At 43.3% G+C, this 17,454-nt stretch overlaps 1 protein-coding gene across 2 annotated transcripts in view; it reads right to left on the bottom strand.

The window, feature by feature from the left end:
* Positions 1–17,454, bottom strand: part of dscamb (Down syndrome cell adhesion molecule b) — a 137,590-nt gene that overhangs the window by 45,824 nt on the left and 74,312 nt on the right. Inside the window, exons 4-8 of one of the 2 annotated variants that reach the window (XM_064975000.1) lie at positions 7,760–7,906; positions 7,286–7,564; positions 6,795–7,070; positions 4,282–4,578; positions 2,841–3,113 (exon numbers count right to left, since the gene is read on the bottom strand). In XM_064975000.1, the coding sequence (XP_064831072.1) occupies positions 2,841–3,113; positions 4,282–4,578; positions 6,795–7,070; positions 7,286–7,564; positions 7,760–7,906 (1,272 nt within the window). Of the gene's footprint in view, positions 1–2,840; positions 3,114–4,281; positions 4,579–6,794; positions 7,071–7,285; positions 7,565–7,759; positions 7,907–17,454 lie in introns of those variants that run through there. The other variant, XM_064975001.1, reaches the window with a different exon arrangement.

The following is a 17,454-nucleotide window of genomic DNA, read 5'->3' as shown; positions in this document are numbered from 1 at the left end:
ACCATGAGATTCTCATCACAAAATTGTCTAAGTTCAACTTTTTCCCCTGATGCCTTGAGATGGATGAAATTATACCCTGAAGGCAGAACTGTGTGTCAGAGTGAGCAATGAGCTGTCTCCCACTCTTAGCTATGATGTGGACGTGCCCCAAGGGTCAATACTGGGGACCCTCCTGTTCAGCATGTACATAAATGATCTGCCTTCTGTCTGTACTGGGTCTGAAGTTCAAATGTATGCAGATGATACAGTGATATATGTGCATGCAAAGAGCAAACAACAAGCTGCACAAGAACTCACTACTGTAATGGTCCAGGTTACAAAGTGGCTCAGTGACTCGTGTTTGCATCTCAATGTAAAAAAAACTGTTTGCATGCTCTTCACAAAGAGGGCAACAGATGCTACTGAGCCAGATGTCTATGTGTCAGGGGAGAAGCTCCAGGTGGTATCTGATTTTAAATACCTTGGCATCATACTTGATTCCAACCTCTCTTTTAAAAAGCATGTAAAAAATTCAACCTAGCTAACTTCCGATTTATAAGAAATTGTTTGACTACAGAGGTAGCGAAACTGTACTTCAAATCTATGATACTCCCCCACTTAACATACTGCTTGACTAGTTGGGCCCAAGCTTGCTGTACAACATTAAGACCTATTCAGTCTGTCTACAAACAGGCTCTCAAAGTGCTTGATAGGAAGCCCAATAGCCATCATCACTGTTACATCCTCAGAAAGCATGAGCTCCTGAGTTGGGAAAATCTTGTGCAATACACCGATGCATGTCTTGTATTCAAGATCCTAAATGGCCTGGCTCCCCCTCCACTCAGTATTTTTGTTAAACAGAAAACCCAGACATATGGCAGCAGATCCACAAGGTCTGCCATGAGAGGTGACTGTATAGTTCCCTTAAGGAAAAGCACCTTTGTAAATCCGTTTTCTCTGTGAGAGCTTCCCATGTCTGGAATACACTGCCATCAGACACACATAACTACACCACATATCACACTTTCACAAAATGCTTGAAGACATGGCTAAAGGTCAATCAGATTTGTGAACTTGGTCCCTAGCTGTGTGTTGCCGCTTTCCATGTCTGTTGTCTGTAGGTGTGGAAACACTTTGTTGCTTTTCTGAATTTTGTCTTGCTGCTTTTTTTTCTATGTTGCTTTGTCTGTATGCTACTTCTTGCTTGTCCTATGTTGCTCTGTCTTGCTTGTCCTATGTTGCTCTGTCTGTATGCTACGTCTTGCTTGTCCTATGTTGCTCTGTCTGTAGGCTACGTCTTGCTTGTCCTATGTTGCTCTGTCTGTATGCTACGTCTTGCTTGTCCTATGTTGCTCTGTCTGTATGCTACGTCTTGCTTGTCCTATGTTGCTCTGTCTGTATGCTATGTCTTGCTTGTCCTATGTTGCTATTGTCTATATTGTAATTGTTATTAATAACCTGCCCAGGGACTGCGGTTGAAAATTAGCCGGCTGGATAAAACCGGCACTTTTACTGAAATGTGTTATTAATTAATGTGCACTGTCCCTGTAAAAATAAAATAAACTCAAACTCAAACTCAAACTATACCGGTACAATCTCCTGTGTGTCATACTTCAATATTCAATAATCCCTATGGTCATTGGAAATTGTTGAATAGACTCTGAACTCAGAAGGACTGAGAGTGAATCATCACGTAATTCCACCTTAGTCATTCCTCCAGTCTAGCCGAACATTCTGTACTCTGAGTCGGAGCAAACAGTACCAAGCACAGGTGTACTATTCCATAAACACTTGAAGGGGTGATTCTGTATTTTGGTGACTCATGCCACATCAGTCTGTCTAGAAACGACCCTCAAGAAGGGAAAAAACAACATGTTATACAAATGAATGAAGAATCAGGCCCCATGCAAGACTAGATAACGACCAAGATGTGAGATCCTGCCCAGTAAGTCCACTGTGGCACCTTCTCAGGGGACTCTCCAGCCATCTCGCAAGTCAGCTGCATTTGAGAATCAATGAGATAAAATAACACTGAAATAAGCAGCACTTGAGCACTGATTTAATTCACAACAAAGTAGGGATAATGGACTCCTGGGATCTCCCCAGCCGCTTTCAGAATTTGAAGCTTGAGCAGAGCAAATTAACTAAGATACTTGTAGCGGGGAAGTGTTGCTTTATATCATGTGGTCCTCCTTTCCCTTGCCCCGCCCCAGCCTCATCTCCTGGAAATGTTTTAAGCAGTGGCTGCATCATTCATGACATGGATATGAGGCATGGGGAATCACTCGTTAACATTCCCATTACGTATTCTGGGTCTCTGGTAATCAAGCTCAATCACTACTGTATGTGCAGTCATACTAATGACTCTAGTTTAGTCTCACATACCAAAAGAAGCATAGTCATAGCAGTGGTGAATGTCAGACATTTTTTCTGTAGCTTATGATGGCTCTGGCCAATAGGAGTATGACCTGCGAGGTCACTTCCTATCTCTGCCTACAGCATTGCCATATTCTACTGTCCACACTCTCATACCTCTTAGAATGCTTATGTAGCACATGGTGATGTGTGTAACCTACTCCTCAGCCTGAAGTGTCCCCACTTGCGCCAGTGAGTAGCTAGCTTTTCACGTGGTGCCGACTGGTAAGATGCTTCAGGAGGGTGGTCATGTGTGCTAGCAAGACAGAGGTACCAAGTTTGTGCCGGGTATGGGTTGAATCGAGAGGAAGTGGTATTCGCTAAGAAAGCAGTGTGACTTCCTTTACACTTTCCAAATTGTGGTATGCTAGTGTGGATATTAGAAAAAATACCTTGTTTACTGTGTACTGTCACAGTGCATGAGTCAGGAGGCAGGATCTTCCTACCTTTGACATTGAGATGGACGCTCTGATTGGTCTCTTGATGAGGTTTGACCAATACCCTGCAGTTGTACTCTCCCTGGTCCAGCTCCTGCACGTTGGACAGCTTCAGAGTGCCGTTGTTCTCGAAGGCTCGCTGCCGGTGGTTAAAGGGGAGCAGGTGGGAGTTCTTATACCACTTGATGGAATAGTATGGATAGCCAATGACGCGACAGTGGACGTACGCATCCCGCCCTGCGATGGCTGTGATGTTTTTCATTGGACGGATGCTGGCAGCCCCTAAAAATACAGAGAGGGAGAGAGAGCTCTCTATAAACACATTTATGGGTGAGAGGATTGTGAAATGACAGTCAGCAACATCAAGCCGTATGTATTGACAGCACACCCAAATGTGTTAGTTTTTACCACAGGACCTCATGGTAGACTCTGAAGAGAGGGCTGTGAAATCAGGACCATATTAGACAAGGACAAGGTAGGGTTGGCTGACAGCTGAAAAACAGAACATTTTAGTGGACAATATTCACTGTATGAGTTATCTGCATTACAAATCCAAGAGCCACTTGAAACTAACTGTCTCATTGAATAAATAAACTATACATTCAACAACAAAAAAGTAAGTAAGAAACTAACCAAGGAAACAAAAGAGAGAGAACTATAATCCCTTTTACAGTCTTAAGATAAAAACACCACCAGCATAGAAACATGCAGTACAACGTTTACCAGTATACACCACACTGGGCTGAAAACCTGCCTGTCAGTAAGGCCTACAAATAAAATACATTGGTCAAATGTGTTCAAACATATACACATGGAACAGCAGTGTAAATCAGCTGAAGGGAATCATCTCTGCAACATCTCTGCATCTGTGTAGAGGATCAGATTACTATTAAAGACAGGAAGGGAGGTATTATAGCAAGCAGAACGTCCCTGTCCAACAAATGAGACACAATCAATAGAACAGACATGTTATGGATGGATCACACATACACAAACGCACACTGACAAAACATGATTGGTTGTGACCTGGCATTGTCTTTGACAGTATGAGGGACTGACATGCAAACAGGCCAACAACATATGGGCGACTAGAAATAGCAGTGTTAGAATAGAAAAAGCTATAGAGCTGGAGTATCACAATCATACAAAGAGGGGCAATGTGACAAGAGAAATTCACACAGGGATAAAAAATAAAAATAAAACATGTAGGAAATTAGGAGAAACTAAACAATGGAGTCCAAAGCTAAAACTGAAACTGGGGAATAAAAGGAAGAAATAAAGAAAGAAAGAAAATGAGCTCAAATAAAAAGGTTAGGAATATGTAGGCACTTAGCAAAGGAGGGAGAATAGAACAAAAACCTAAAAGAAACAGGCATTTAACTTGGAAACCAAACAAAAATGAGTTAGGTGTATGTTTTTGTTGTTTTGGAGGAGCTGATCTGACAAGCACCTCTTACGTTTATTCGAGCCTGGTGGTAGACCGCCCCGGCCGAGTTCCTGCAGGTGCAGCGGTACACCCCTCCGTCCACCTCCTTGGTGTGGGTGATGTTCAGCTGGCTGACCACGTGGCCCTCGTGGGTCTCGTAGTGGCCGGGGTGGTGGTGACTGTCCTTGATGACCGGGTCGTCGTCCAGGTTCCAGGTGCAGGAGGGAGGGGGAGTGCCTTTGACGTTACACACCAAGAAGACCGGCTCGTTGGGGTTGACCACCTTCTCACTGAAGGAGGACAGAATCTTCGGAGTGCCGTCTGAAAGGGGAGAGAGAGGGGGAGACCATGGGTAATGGTTAATATGACTACAACAAGAGGCTTGGACAGAAAAACCTGACAAATCTGTGCATCATGTACTGTATGAACATTGTAAGCGTATTCTATACTGACATTAGTCAGCTAAGGTATCGCTGACATAAAACAATTCAAATAATTCCTTACAAGTGTGAAAATAATGTGCAACACAAAACCAAGAACAATTCTTAATGATAGAAAACAGCTCTATTTTAGAGTGGCCTGCTGTTGCTCTCTGATAACCCTAGCATGTTCTACATCATTATAGATCATCAATATCCTCCTTATACAGTTCCGTGGCCATGCGAGACAGTTGCCCAAGCAACCAGGCTCAGTTTAAAGCTGACTGGGGTAGTAACCCTAATAACAGTTGCTGTTCTGCAGGAGCACAACACTGGCCCTGTATCGATCCAGGGTCAAAATCCCTTTCTGTTAAGTCACTGCTGCTGCAACTACACATACAGTACAAGTCAAAAGCTTGGACACACCTACTCATTCAAGGGTTTTTCTTTATTTCTACTATTTTCTACATTGTAGAAAAATAGTGAAGACATCAAAACTATGAAGTAACACATCATGTAGTAACCAAAAAAGTGTTAAATAAATCAAAATGTATTTTATATTTGATATTCTTCAAAGTAGCCACCCTTTGCCTTGATGACAACTTTGCACACTCTTGGCATTCTCTCAACCAGCTTCACCTGGAATGCTTTTCCAACAGTCTTGAAGGAGTTCCCACATATGCTGAGCACTTGTTGGCTGCTTTTCCTTCAGTCTGCGGTCCAACTCATCCCAAACCATCTCAATTGGGTTGAGGTTGGGTGATTGTGGAGGCCAGGTCATCTGAAGCAGCACTCCACCACTCTCCTTCTTGGTCAAATAGCCCTTACACAGCCTGGAGATGTGCTGGGTCATTGTCCTGTTGAAAAACAAATGATAGTCCCACTAAGCGCAAACCAGATCAGGATGGCGTATCGCTGCAGAATTCTGTGGTAGCCATGCTGGTTAAGTGTGCCTTGAATTCTAAATAAATCACAGACAGTGTCACCAGGAATGCACCCCCACACCATCACACCTCCTCCTCCATGCTTCACGGTGGGAACCACACATGTGGAGATCATCCGTTCACCTACTCTGTGTCTCACAAAGACACGGCCATTGGAACTAAAAATCTCAAATTTGGACTCATCAGACCAAAGGACAGATTTCCACCGGTCTAATGTCTATTGATTGTGTTTCTTGACCCAAGCAAGTCTCTTCTTCTTATTGGTGTCCTTTAGTAGTGGTCTCTTTGCAGCAATTCTACCATGAAGGCCTGATTCACGTAGTCTCCTCTGAACAGTTTATGTTGAGATGTTTCTGTTACTTGAACTCTGTGAAGCTTTTATTTGGGCTGCAATTTCTGAGGCTGGTAACTCTAGTGAACGTATCCTCTGCAGCAGAGGTAACTCTGGTTCTTCCTTCCTGTGGCTGTCCTCATGAGAGCCAGTTTCATCAAATTTTCCGGATTGACTGACCTTCATGTCTTAAAGTAATAGAGTGTAATTTCTCTTTGCTTATTTGAACTGTTCTTGCCATAATATGGACTTGGACTTTTACCAAATAGGGCTATCTTCTGTGTACCATCCCTACCTTGTCACAACACAACTGATTGGCTCAAACGCATTAAGAAGGAAATTCCACAAATGAATAAGGCACACCTGTTATTTGAAATGCATTCCAGGTAACTACCTCATGAACCTAGTTGAGAGAATGCCAAGAGTGTGCAAAGCTGTCATCAAGGCAAAGGGTGGCTACTTTGAAGAATCTCATATATAACATATATTTTGATTTGTTTAACACTTTTCTTGGTTACTACATGATTCCATAAGTGTTATTTCATAGTTTTGATGCCTTCACTATTATTCTACAATGTAGAAAATAGTCAAACTAAAGACAAAACCTGGAAAGAGTAGGTGTGACTAAATGTTTGACTGGTACAGTACATGGACACAAAACATACACACAACATAAAACCGTAACCACCCATGCCATAGTCAACTTCCAAGCAGTACAGTACACATGAAAAAAAAAACACATGGTTGTATATTTTAACTACTGTCTTATTATAAGAACACCAATATATCAAATAACTGCCATTGTAGCATTGATCTTTATAAGAAACCTGTACTGTATCTCACCCTCCAAAATGACCTGAACAAAATCCTGAGCAGACATTTTGTTCTTCCTGGCGAAACACTGGTAGGCCCCGCCATCGCTCTTGGCCATGCCCTCCATGATCAGGTTCTCCCTGCTGATGCCTGTGATCCGCACATTGTTGCCAGGGTAGATGATCTCTCCGTTACGGTACCACGACAGCTCATACTCATCAGAGCCACTGACACTGCAATGCAAGGACACCTTACTACCCACGCTGCCCTTCACCTTTCGTGGGCTGACCACCGCCTTCAGGGGCTCTGGACACCAGAGAAAACACAGAACACACATCAAAAACCACAAACCAAACTGGTGGCCTATGACATTCTTATACCGTGACACAACTATTTTGAGAACATTATCAAAGAAATAGATCAACAAAGTGACAGGGCTAGAGCAGCTAATGCAGAGACATCATGGCACCCAGGCTAGGATAGCTCCTGATGTGTGAGTGTGATGTGGTGTTTGGACTCACGCTTGACCATAAGCCGGCCCACCACCTCAGCGTTGCCATAGCTGTTCCACACTTCACACACGTAGGTGCCAGAGTCGGTGGGCTGGGCGCTCTCTATCAGCAGGCCCGTGACACTCTGGCGGAAACGTGTGTCGGGCTCCAGGGGGCTGTTGTCCTTCAGCCAGCGGTACTTGGGCATGGGATGGCCCGACGCCTTACAGGGCAGTTCCACCCGATGGGACGCCATGACCTCCCGACGGTCAAAGCCATCCAGAATCCCCGGCTCTGAGTTGGTGGGATCTTATGAGAGATAAGAGAGAGAAGTTGTTATGATAAGAATAGAGAGTGTTACGATAGCATTCACTGTATTGTGGACTTTGCAGTGTATGAAGATGCAGAGTTTTCTGATGTATTACTGCAGCATGGTGTACTGTACAGATATCTAGATGTTTCTGGGGTACCGTTATTTAGGTATTTAGGGCAGCACAGACTGACCTGACACAAAAAGCCGGGCACTGTTGCTTTGCCTGGTCTCGCCCGTGTAGCGATGCCGTGTGGTGCAGCGGTAGTTATACAATCCATCCTCATTCTGGACGTCCAGAATATACAAGGCTCCTGTGGTTGTGATGAGAAATCTAGGTCCTGGAAGAGAAAAAGAGAGAAAGAAAGGAGGGATTATTCACATAAAAATAACAGGAGCCAATCAGCTCATAGGAAGCTACTGTAGTACGCCATCCAGCTGGAAAGGACACCCGGTCCAGCATAATCCATGGCATTCACAAACAGTACTGAATTATCTAGATAAGTTCTATTATACATACATATCCTTAAACATATCATACCAAGACCTTTACCTGAGATAACCTTTACATTTGGCCTCTGCCCTCCCTAGCTCCAGCAATCTATCTGGTCTAAACCTCTGCTACAGCAATCAAATCCTCTTTGGGTGTCACTAGCAGTTCAGTCTGTGCAATAATATTATGTTAATTCTGGGGATCAAACCCGACTGAGTGGGGTTGTCAACATCCATAAGGAATGATACCTTCCTCTCGCAATCATATGCATGCGTTATCCCCAGGAGAGCAGATTGATGTCAAAACTGATCGAAAAAGCAATTTACAGGAGATTGTCTTCACTGTGCTGTGGCGAGCATGCTAAGACAGAGACAGCTTAGTGAGCATTTAGGCCCCAAGGAACACCAGCCAGGGGCAGCTTCAGTTAAAACCAGCTACAGTAGCAGGGCTGTGCCTTGTCTCTGACAATGAGGAAGGTGTCTTTAGATAAAGCCTGATCAAAATGGACTGTAAAATGTCATGCACCATTCTGGCCTGAAATCTACAGAGAATCAATGACAAGTATCAATTGGTAAAAAAATACAAAAGGACCGGATAAAGAAATATTTTACCTGCATTTAATGTTGGCATATTTAATCATTCATTCATTATCTATTGTTCATACAAAAAAATCAAAAATACAAATCCACTATTGAAAGGTAGTAAAAAGAAGGAGAGGGAGAAAGAGTCAGCAGCTATTGTAAGAGTTGACCTAGTTAGGATAGACACCAGAGTCCATGGATTTGATATCCTGAAGGGGTTTCTAGCTCCTGATTTAAATGCAGTTGTGTGACGGGCAACCAGCAGTGCGATCTGTAGAGAGAGGGTGGTGTGTGTGTGTGTGTGTGTGTGTGTGTGTGTGTGTGTGTGTGTGTGTGTGTGTGTGTGTGTGTGTGTGTGTGTGTGTGTGTGTGTGTGTGTGTGTGTGTGTGTGTGTGTGTGTGCGTGCGTGCCCTTATCATTGCCAGGCATTTATTTAAAGGTTGAGGAGATCAGATACATCAAAATGATATCTCTTTCATATTGATATTCATAAATGATATGTATGATTTACTTCTTCAATATTCAATATTGTCACAATACATTGTGCAATCAAAGTGATAATATAAAATGGTGTGATTTGTATCAGAGTATTTGATATCACCAACATAGGCCAATAGCAATTATGTATAAAAAAAAAGCTTTTTTAAAGGTTCTCCATTTTGATTCTGTCTTTGGTACCCTGCAATCTCACAGTGGAATCCATCTTGTGCGAGACAAAATGGTATTTCTCTCTAGCCGCTGAGCAGCCTGTGTTCTGCAGCAATTTTCTCCCCAAGCACCTCCATGCTCCTCCAGTGTCTTTAAAGCTGTCAGACCTCTGTTATTGTGTTATGACAGACTGAAGAGCAGGAAGAGGGGATGCTAGAGAGAAGACAGGGGCTCAGCAGTCTGCAGCAGAAAATCAAAATGAAAGAAAATCTATTGTCTTTCTCTCTCCTATCTCGCTCTCCTTTCTATTAGTCTTTCTCTCTACTATCTCACTCTCCTTTCTATTAGTCTTTCTCTCTCCTATCTCACTCTCCTTTCTATTAGTCTTTCTCTCTCCTATCTCGCTCTCCTTTCTATTAGTCTTTCTCTCTACTATCTCACTCTCCTTTCTATTAGTCTTTCTCTCTCCTATCTCACTCTCCTTTCTATTAGTCTTTCTCTCTCCTATCTCGCTCTCCTTTCTATTAGTCTTTCTCTCTACTATCTCACTCTCCTTTCTATTAGTCTTTCTCTCTCCTATCTCACTCTCCTTTCTATTAGTCTTTCTCTCTCATATCTCACTCTCCTTTCTATTAGTCTTTCTCTCTCCTATCTCGCTCTCCTTTCTATTAGTCTTTCTCTCTCCTATCTCACTCTCCTTTCTATTAGTCTTTCTCTCTCCTATCTCACTCTCCTTTCTATTAGTCTTTCTCTCTCCTATCTCGCTCTCCTTTCTATTAGTCTTTCTCTCTCCTATCTCGCTCTCCTTTCTATTAGTCTTTCTCTCTCCTATCTCGCTCTCCTTTCTATTAGTCTTTCTCTCTCCTATCTTGCTCTCCTTTCTAGTAGTCTTTCTCTCTCCTATCTCACTCTCCTTTCTATTAGTCTTTCTCTCTCCTATCTCGCTCTCCTTTCTATTAGTCTTTCTCGCTCCTATCTCGCTCTCCTTTCTAGTAGTCTTTCTTGCTCCTATCTCGCTCTCCTTTCTATTAGTCTTTCTCTCTCCTATCTCGCTCTCCTTTCTATTAGTCTTTCTCTCTCTATCTCGCTCTCCTTTCTATTAGTCTTTCTCTCTCCTATCTCGCTCTCCTTTCTATTAGTCTTTCTCTCTCCTATCTTGCTCTCCTTTCTATTAGTCTTTCTCTCTCCTATCTTGCTCTCCTTTCTAGTAGTCTTTCTCTCTCCTATCTCACTCTCCTTTCTATTAGTCTTTCTCTCTCCTATCTCGCTCTCCTTTCTATTAGTCTTTCTCTCTCCTATCTTGCTCTCCTTTCTATTAGTCTTTCTCTCTCCTATCTTGCTCTCCTTTCTAGTAGTCTTTCTCTCTCCTATCTCACTCTCCTTTCTATTAGTCTTTCTCTCTCCTATCTCGCTCTCCTTTCTATTAGTCTTTCTCTCTCCTATCTCGCTCTCCTTTCTATTAGTCTTTCTCTCTCCTATCTCGCTCTCCTTTCTATTAGTCTTTCTCTCTCCTATCTTGCTCTCCTTTCTAGTAGTCTTTCTCTCTCCTATCTCACTCTCCTTTCTATTAGTCTTTCTCTCTCCTATCTCGCTCTCCTTTCTATTAGTCTTTCTCGCTCCTATCTCGCTCTCCTTTCTAGTAGTCTTTCTCGCTCCTATCTCGCTCTCCTTTCTATTAGTCTTTCTCTCTCCTATCTCGCTCTCCTTTCTATTAGTCTTTCTCGCTCCTATCTCGCTCTCCTTTCTATTAGTCTTTCTCTCTCCTATCTCGCTCTCCTTTCTATTAGTCTTTCTCTCTCCTATCTCGCTCTCCTTTCTATTAGTCTTTCTCTCTCCTATCTCACTCTCCTTTCTATTAGTCTTTCTCTCTCCTATCTCGCTCTCCTTTCTATTAGTCTTTCTCCTATCTCACTCTCCTTTCTAGTAGTCTTTCTCTCTCCTATCTTGCTCTCCTTTCTAGTAGTCTTTCTCTCTCCTATCTCGCTCTCCTTTCTATTAGTCTTTCTCTCTCCTTGCCTCTGACTCTTTCTCCACCATCTGGCTTTTGATTTCACAGTACTCAATACTCTGTCCCTATCAATGTTAGCCTGTATCAGATCTTCCAGACATACAGTACTGTTATACACCGAGTATACACAGATTATACCGAACATTAGGACCACATTCCTAATATTGAGTTGGACCCACCCCCTTTTGCCCTCAGAACAATCTCAACTAGTTGGGGCATGGACTCTAGAAGGTGTCAAAAGCTTTCCACAGGGATGCTGGCCCATGTTGACACCAATGCTTCCCACAGTTGCGTCAAGTTGGCTGGATGTCCTTTGAGTGGTGGACCATTCTTGATGCGCACAGGAAACTGTTAATGCTGCGTAAAAAAACACAGTGTTGCAGTTCTTGACACAAACCGGTGCTCCTGGCACCTACAACCATACCCCCTTCAAAGGCACTTAAATATTTTGTCTTGAATGGCACACATACACAATCCATGTCTTAATTGTCTCAATGTTTAAAAATCCTTATTTAACCGGTCTCCTCCCCTTAATCTACACTGATTGAAGTGGATTTGGCATCAATAAGGGGTCATAGCTTTCACCTGGATACACCTGGTCAGTCTATGTCATGGAAAGAGCAGGCATCCTTAATGTTTTATATACTCAGCATATTTGTATGTATAGATTAAGCTTCTGAACCTGAGATGAAATCATTGAAACAGGCAGCCTGGTGTTTGTGATAAAGGCAGAGCATCAAAAGAGCCAGGATTGCTGCCCTGCCCTGGTTTTCCCAGCCCAGCCCTGCCGTGCCCATCCCAGCTCTATCCAGCCCAGCCCTGCTGTGCCCAACCCTGCCCTTCCCAGCCCAGCCCTGCTGTGCCCAACCCTGCCCTTCCCAGCCCTGTCCAGCCCAGCCCTGCCGTGCCCAACCCTGCCCTTCCCAGCCCTGTCCAGCCTAGATCAGCCCAGCTCCACACATTCCCTTCCCAGCCCTGCTGATCTGAAGGAGCTATCTCTCCCTTCGTTCTCCAGAAACACACTTAATCTAATCACCCTCACTTTGCCCAGGACTAAATCAAATTTCTCCCGACTCGCATACTAAGAATGCTAAATAAGACTTGCATAATAAGAATGGTAAATAAGACTTGCATACTAAGAATGGTAAATAAGACTTGCATACTAAGAATGCTAAATAAGACTTGCATACTAAGAATGCTAAATAAGACTTGCATACTAAGAATGCTAAATAAGACTTGCATACAAAGAATGCTAAATAAGACTTGCATACTAAGAATGCTAAATAAGACTTGCATACTAAGAATGCTAAATAAGACTTGCATACTAAGAATGCTAAATAAGACTTGCATACTAAGAATGCTAAATAAGACTTGCATACTAAGAATGCTAAATAAGACTTGCATACTAAGAATGCTAAATAAGACTTGCATACTAAGAATGCTAAATAAGACTTGCATACTAAGAATGCTAAATAAGACTTGCATACAAAGAATGCTAAATAAGACTTGCATACTAAGAATGCTAAATAAGACTTGCATACTAAGAATGCTAAATAAGACTTGCATACAAAGAATGCTAAATAAGACTTGCATACAAAGAATGCTAAATAAGACACGACTTGTAGATGAGAATGTGTATCCTCCTTTTCAAGGGAAGGGGGTTCTGACTCCTCTGGTGACTTAGACTGTGTTTCCCAGTTCCATAGAGAGATGACGGATAGGATTATTCTGGCCATGTGGCTTCCCAATGGGCACAGAAATCAATTCTACATCTATTCCACATTGGACCAACGTAATTTCATTTAAATGACATGGAAACAACGGTGATTCAACCAGTGTGTGCCCAGTGGGTTAGCTCTAATCTTATTGGTAGAGTGAATCTACACACAGCTGTGTATTCAACTTCGCCAACAGCTAATGTGTGATAGGGAGACTAAAGCAATATGCTAAGCCACAAATACAGATCTGTAGTCAAAGACATGGAAATAGCAGTACAAAATGCTACAATACCCAAAAGCATTGTCGAAAACCTCAATGGGAAAAATGTATGGGAAATAGGTGTGGACATTGTAGTGACAGGGATCTTGGCTACGCCTGCTCCTCCACACTCTCTCCTTGTCCTCCTGGACAGGATGTTCTTTTCTGAGGGCATGTTCAGAGTTTAATTGGTGGCTGCTCCGAGGTCAGCGTGCCGGGGATCTAATCTCTAATCTGGTATAATTGAGGTCAGGTCACTGGGCTGCTGACCTCACCATGCAAGGACAGGGAGTCAGGGAGCTCCTCCTCAGCCAATAGCGCAGTAGGGTGGATGCATGGACACCCGGCTGGCTGACAACATGGCTCCATCATGGCTGTCACAGTGTATGTCGGCTACATTCACCAACAGCCCAGTCCTCACACCCTGGATAATATAAAACATACTCTGCCCTCTCTCTGGACCTTCCTCTCCTTCATCCATCCCATTTTAACATCCTTCCCACTTCTTTCTGTCCTCTCTCTGTCCTCTCTGCCTATTCAGCTACATGTACAGTATGTGTCCTGACTCCTGTTATTTGAGGTTAGAGGGGTTTGCAAGCCATACTGTATCTATAATAATCCTATCTCTTCCAGTACACAGAGCCCAGCCCGCTAGACAGCTGGCCCAGCCACACCACACCGACCCACGTGTAGGGTAGGGACTCGGCGCACTGTGGAGCGTTAATAATGAATGTGTGTAGAAGGGTGACGAAGCGTGTCACCATCTCCCCTCTTCTCCTTTGTGCTACATCAAAACACCACTTAAGGACACATAGTAACTCCTTTGATCCGTCACTCAACCCTAATCCTCTCAAAGATCAAAGATCTGTAAAATCAAGAAGTGATTTTAGAGGAATTATTTGATGGCTTGTTGTGATTGGCCTGTAAAGAAAGCGTCCTCCATTTTGCAATGAGTGACTGGTGTTATTTACCTCTCCTCAGTAAATTAAAGATGCCTTTTTATTCATCATAAATCATTCAGGTGGGTTGAATCAATCCATGCAAAAAATGCCCAGCTGTCATGAGATGAACTATGCATATTTAAACACAAATCTTACATGTGAAATATGTCATTTGAATAAATCATGCAGAGTTGTTTTCTACTCTCTTTAGTTTTGATCAAAGTTCTGGTTTGAACCTGTGATTCAGGACTATATTTGAAGGATAGGACTTTATCTGAAATAACATATAGAATTAATGTACAGTTTTTACAGAAGAAAACCTTTTAAAATAACAAACAAAAGCATATGCTATACAGTAGGTCTGATATGCTAGTACCAATTATGGCTAGATTATACAACAATAAAAAAACATTTCAGTGAGCACTATTGGCACATATCCCAGTGGACTCTTGAAGAGGTTGACATCCCAGCCTTGCTGACTACACGATGAGAGACAAGCCACTAACACATATGAACAGTGTAGTATAGTATAGAATGACCTGTACAGTACCTAAACACAACCAACAATGGTTGTCCTGAATTAGCTTGAATTAGCTTTACACATCAATAACTGACTGAACTGAACAAAAGTTCAAATGCAGCTTGTTAGTATTTCAAACTCCTTCTTCAAGTTGTGATATCAATGAGCCTTCAGCCCTTATTAGTAATACAAGGCCTATACAGGAGATTATTGGACTATACTAGCTTCTTCAAAAACATCAACAGAGCTCCAGCCTGCAAAACCTCAGGGACCTGAGTTGTTCAGTACTGTGGATCCTATAAACACACAGCCTTAGGGCTCAGACAGACCAATAGCGTTTGCTGGCTGAGAGTACTTAGCACCTCAATGTAATTTGTGAACCAAGTGTGTACTGATTTTACATGTAGAATCGCATGGAAAAATGTAGGCAGTTTGACGTTCTACAGTGGGTGGTCCCTAAAACACAGTGCGCTGAAAGATCGGCAGACAAATGGTAGATGCACATTCAGTGCGATGTGTGTGTGAGCCTTTAGTTTGAGCCTGGCTGGGCACAGAGACAGCAGGCAGGCAGGGAGCTACTGTATTGTACTTGCATGAATAATTAATCCACCTTCCCTACATGTGCTCTCTGCATACCTGGTGCCATTGTGGAGGTGTTCTCCCTACGTGCCATTCCGCGACCACGCACCAACCACCCAACCGCTCTCATCTCCACACGATACTGCATAATGAGGGAGTGCTATTCTTTCTCTCTGACTCCTGGCCTGATGAAAGGTACTCAGAGTTCTCTTTTCTTTCTTTCTTCCCTCTGCTCTGACAACAACAGAGGATCCGTGCTGCTTCCACGCAACCAGAAGCCAAGGTCAGTACAGTGCAGAGAGAGAGAGACAGGCTAGCCACCCTTAGATGTACTCTACTACAGCTGGCTCCTTGTATCAGCACCTCCAGCCAACAGTGAGAAAACTGTTGGACTGAGCATGGTGGGATTTTAGCTGTGAGGTGCGATTTTTGTATGTGGTTGTAATCTTCTTCATGGCAGTCAGTTATCCCTGAGAGATGCCTGGTGGGCTGGCTAATGTTAGCTTCAGCACAAACAGACAGCGCACTGCAAGCAAAACCAATCAACTGGGAGGACAAAGGCTGGTGTTTGCTCCAGCCAGAGACAACAACATTCACACTTCTCTCTGTCAAATGATTACCTCTTGTCTGAAATGTCTTTGTATCGGAGAGCAACATTCTGTGTAGGTTACAAGAGAGAGGACAGCCAATGCCACAGCAAACCCTGCACGTTTCACATTAAACCAGATAACTAACACCACAGCTTTAAACACTTCCACTGGCACTAAATGTATATTTGACGATGTAGAATATCCACGGATTGTAAAATGAGTAATTACATTTAGCACTCTATTTTCACCAACCAACAGTTCTGTGGGTTTATATGGGCTCTGGGCTAAATAATGTGCCATGAGCAGTTTGCCATCATAACCTTATTATTGCAGCAGCTTAAAAACAGCAATTAACACATTTCCATCCCATCAGACGACACTAATTTGTGAATTTCATTCTCTCTCCATGCAGTCCCCAACCAGAGAGAAACAACAGTATTCTCCACTGAGCTACTGGCAACACCAAATCCACATATATAAAGCTGATGAAATTGCTTATGGTAATTGAGGTTATTTTAAAGCTAGGTTTAAGCTTTAAATTAAACTTTAATGAAATTAAAAGTGAATCATTTTAGGGTTTGTTTTGGCCTCTATTTCGAAAAACAAAAGTGAGGCTGGAAATAAATTGAACCTGCTATAGAAATGTTCATGATGTAGCGTTGTGCTGTTTTAATGTCATATGTTGAACAATGTTGAACATCCTTTTACTGTCTATAATGCGGAACTGTTATGGACTACTGAGTTCCTCCAAGCGCTCTCTCTCTCTCTCTCTCTATCCAAGACAAAGGGTCATAAAGTGGGCCTTCACACCTAGGTGTGATACCATGTGACCTCGCAGGACTACAAAAGGGCTCTGACGTCTCCCCCTCACTCTTTTAGCCTCTTATCCTGCTGGACGTCTCAAGCTGGACCTCTCAAACTGGACTTCTATCGAGGAGGGAGAAGAACCTCCAAGGTCCAGGCCCTGTGTCAGCCTACTGAAAGTACTTCAGTAAAAATACTTTAAAGTACTACTTATGTAGTACTTAAATGTGCATCTACCATTCGTCTGTCGATCTTTCAGAACACTGTGTTTTAGGGACCACCCATTGTAGAACGTCAAACTGCTGACATTTGTCAGTAGGCTGACAACAGGGCCTGGACAGTAGGCCAGTAGGCTGACAACAGGGCCTGTACAGTAGGCCAGTAGGCTGACAACAGGGCCTGGACAGTAGGCCAGTAGGCTGACAACAGGGCCTGGACAGTAGGCCAGTAGGCTGACAACAGGGCCTGTACAGTAGGCCAGTAGGCTGACAACAGGGCCTGGACAGTAGGCCAGTAGGCTGACAACAGGGCCTGTACAGTAGGCCAGTAGGCTGACAACAGGGCCTGGACAGTAGGCCAGTAGGCTGACAACAGGGCCTGTACAGTAGGCCAGTAGGCTGACAACAGGGCCTGTACAGTAGGCCAGTAGGCTGACAACAGGGCCTGGACAGTAGGCCAGTAGGCTGACAACAGGGCCTGGACAGTAGGCCAGTAGGCTGACAACAGGGCCTGGACAGTAGGCCAGGG

This window comes from Oncorhynchus masou, chromosome 9 (genome assembly GCF_036934945.1).
Source record: "Oncorhynchus masou masou isolate Uvic2021 chromosome 9, UVic_Omas_1.1, whole genome shotgun sequence".
NCBI classification, from domain to species: Eukaryota; Metazoa; Chordata; class Actinopteri; order Salmoniformes; family Salmonidae; genus Oncorhynchus; species Oncorhynchus masou.
The sequence above is the reverse complement of the archived record's forward strand: the minus strand, read 5'-3'. Positions and strand labels throughout refer to the sequence as shown.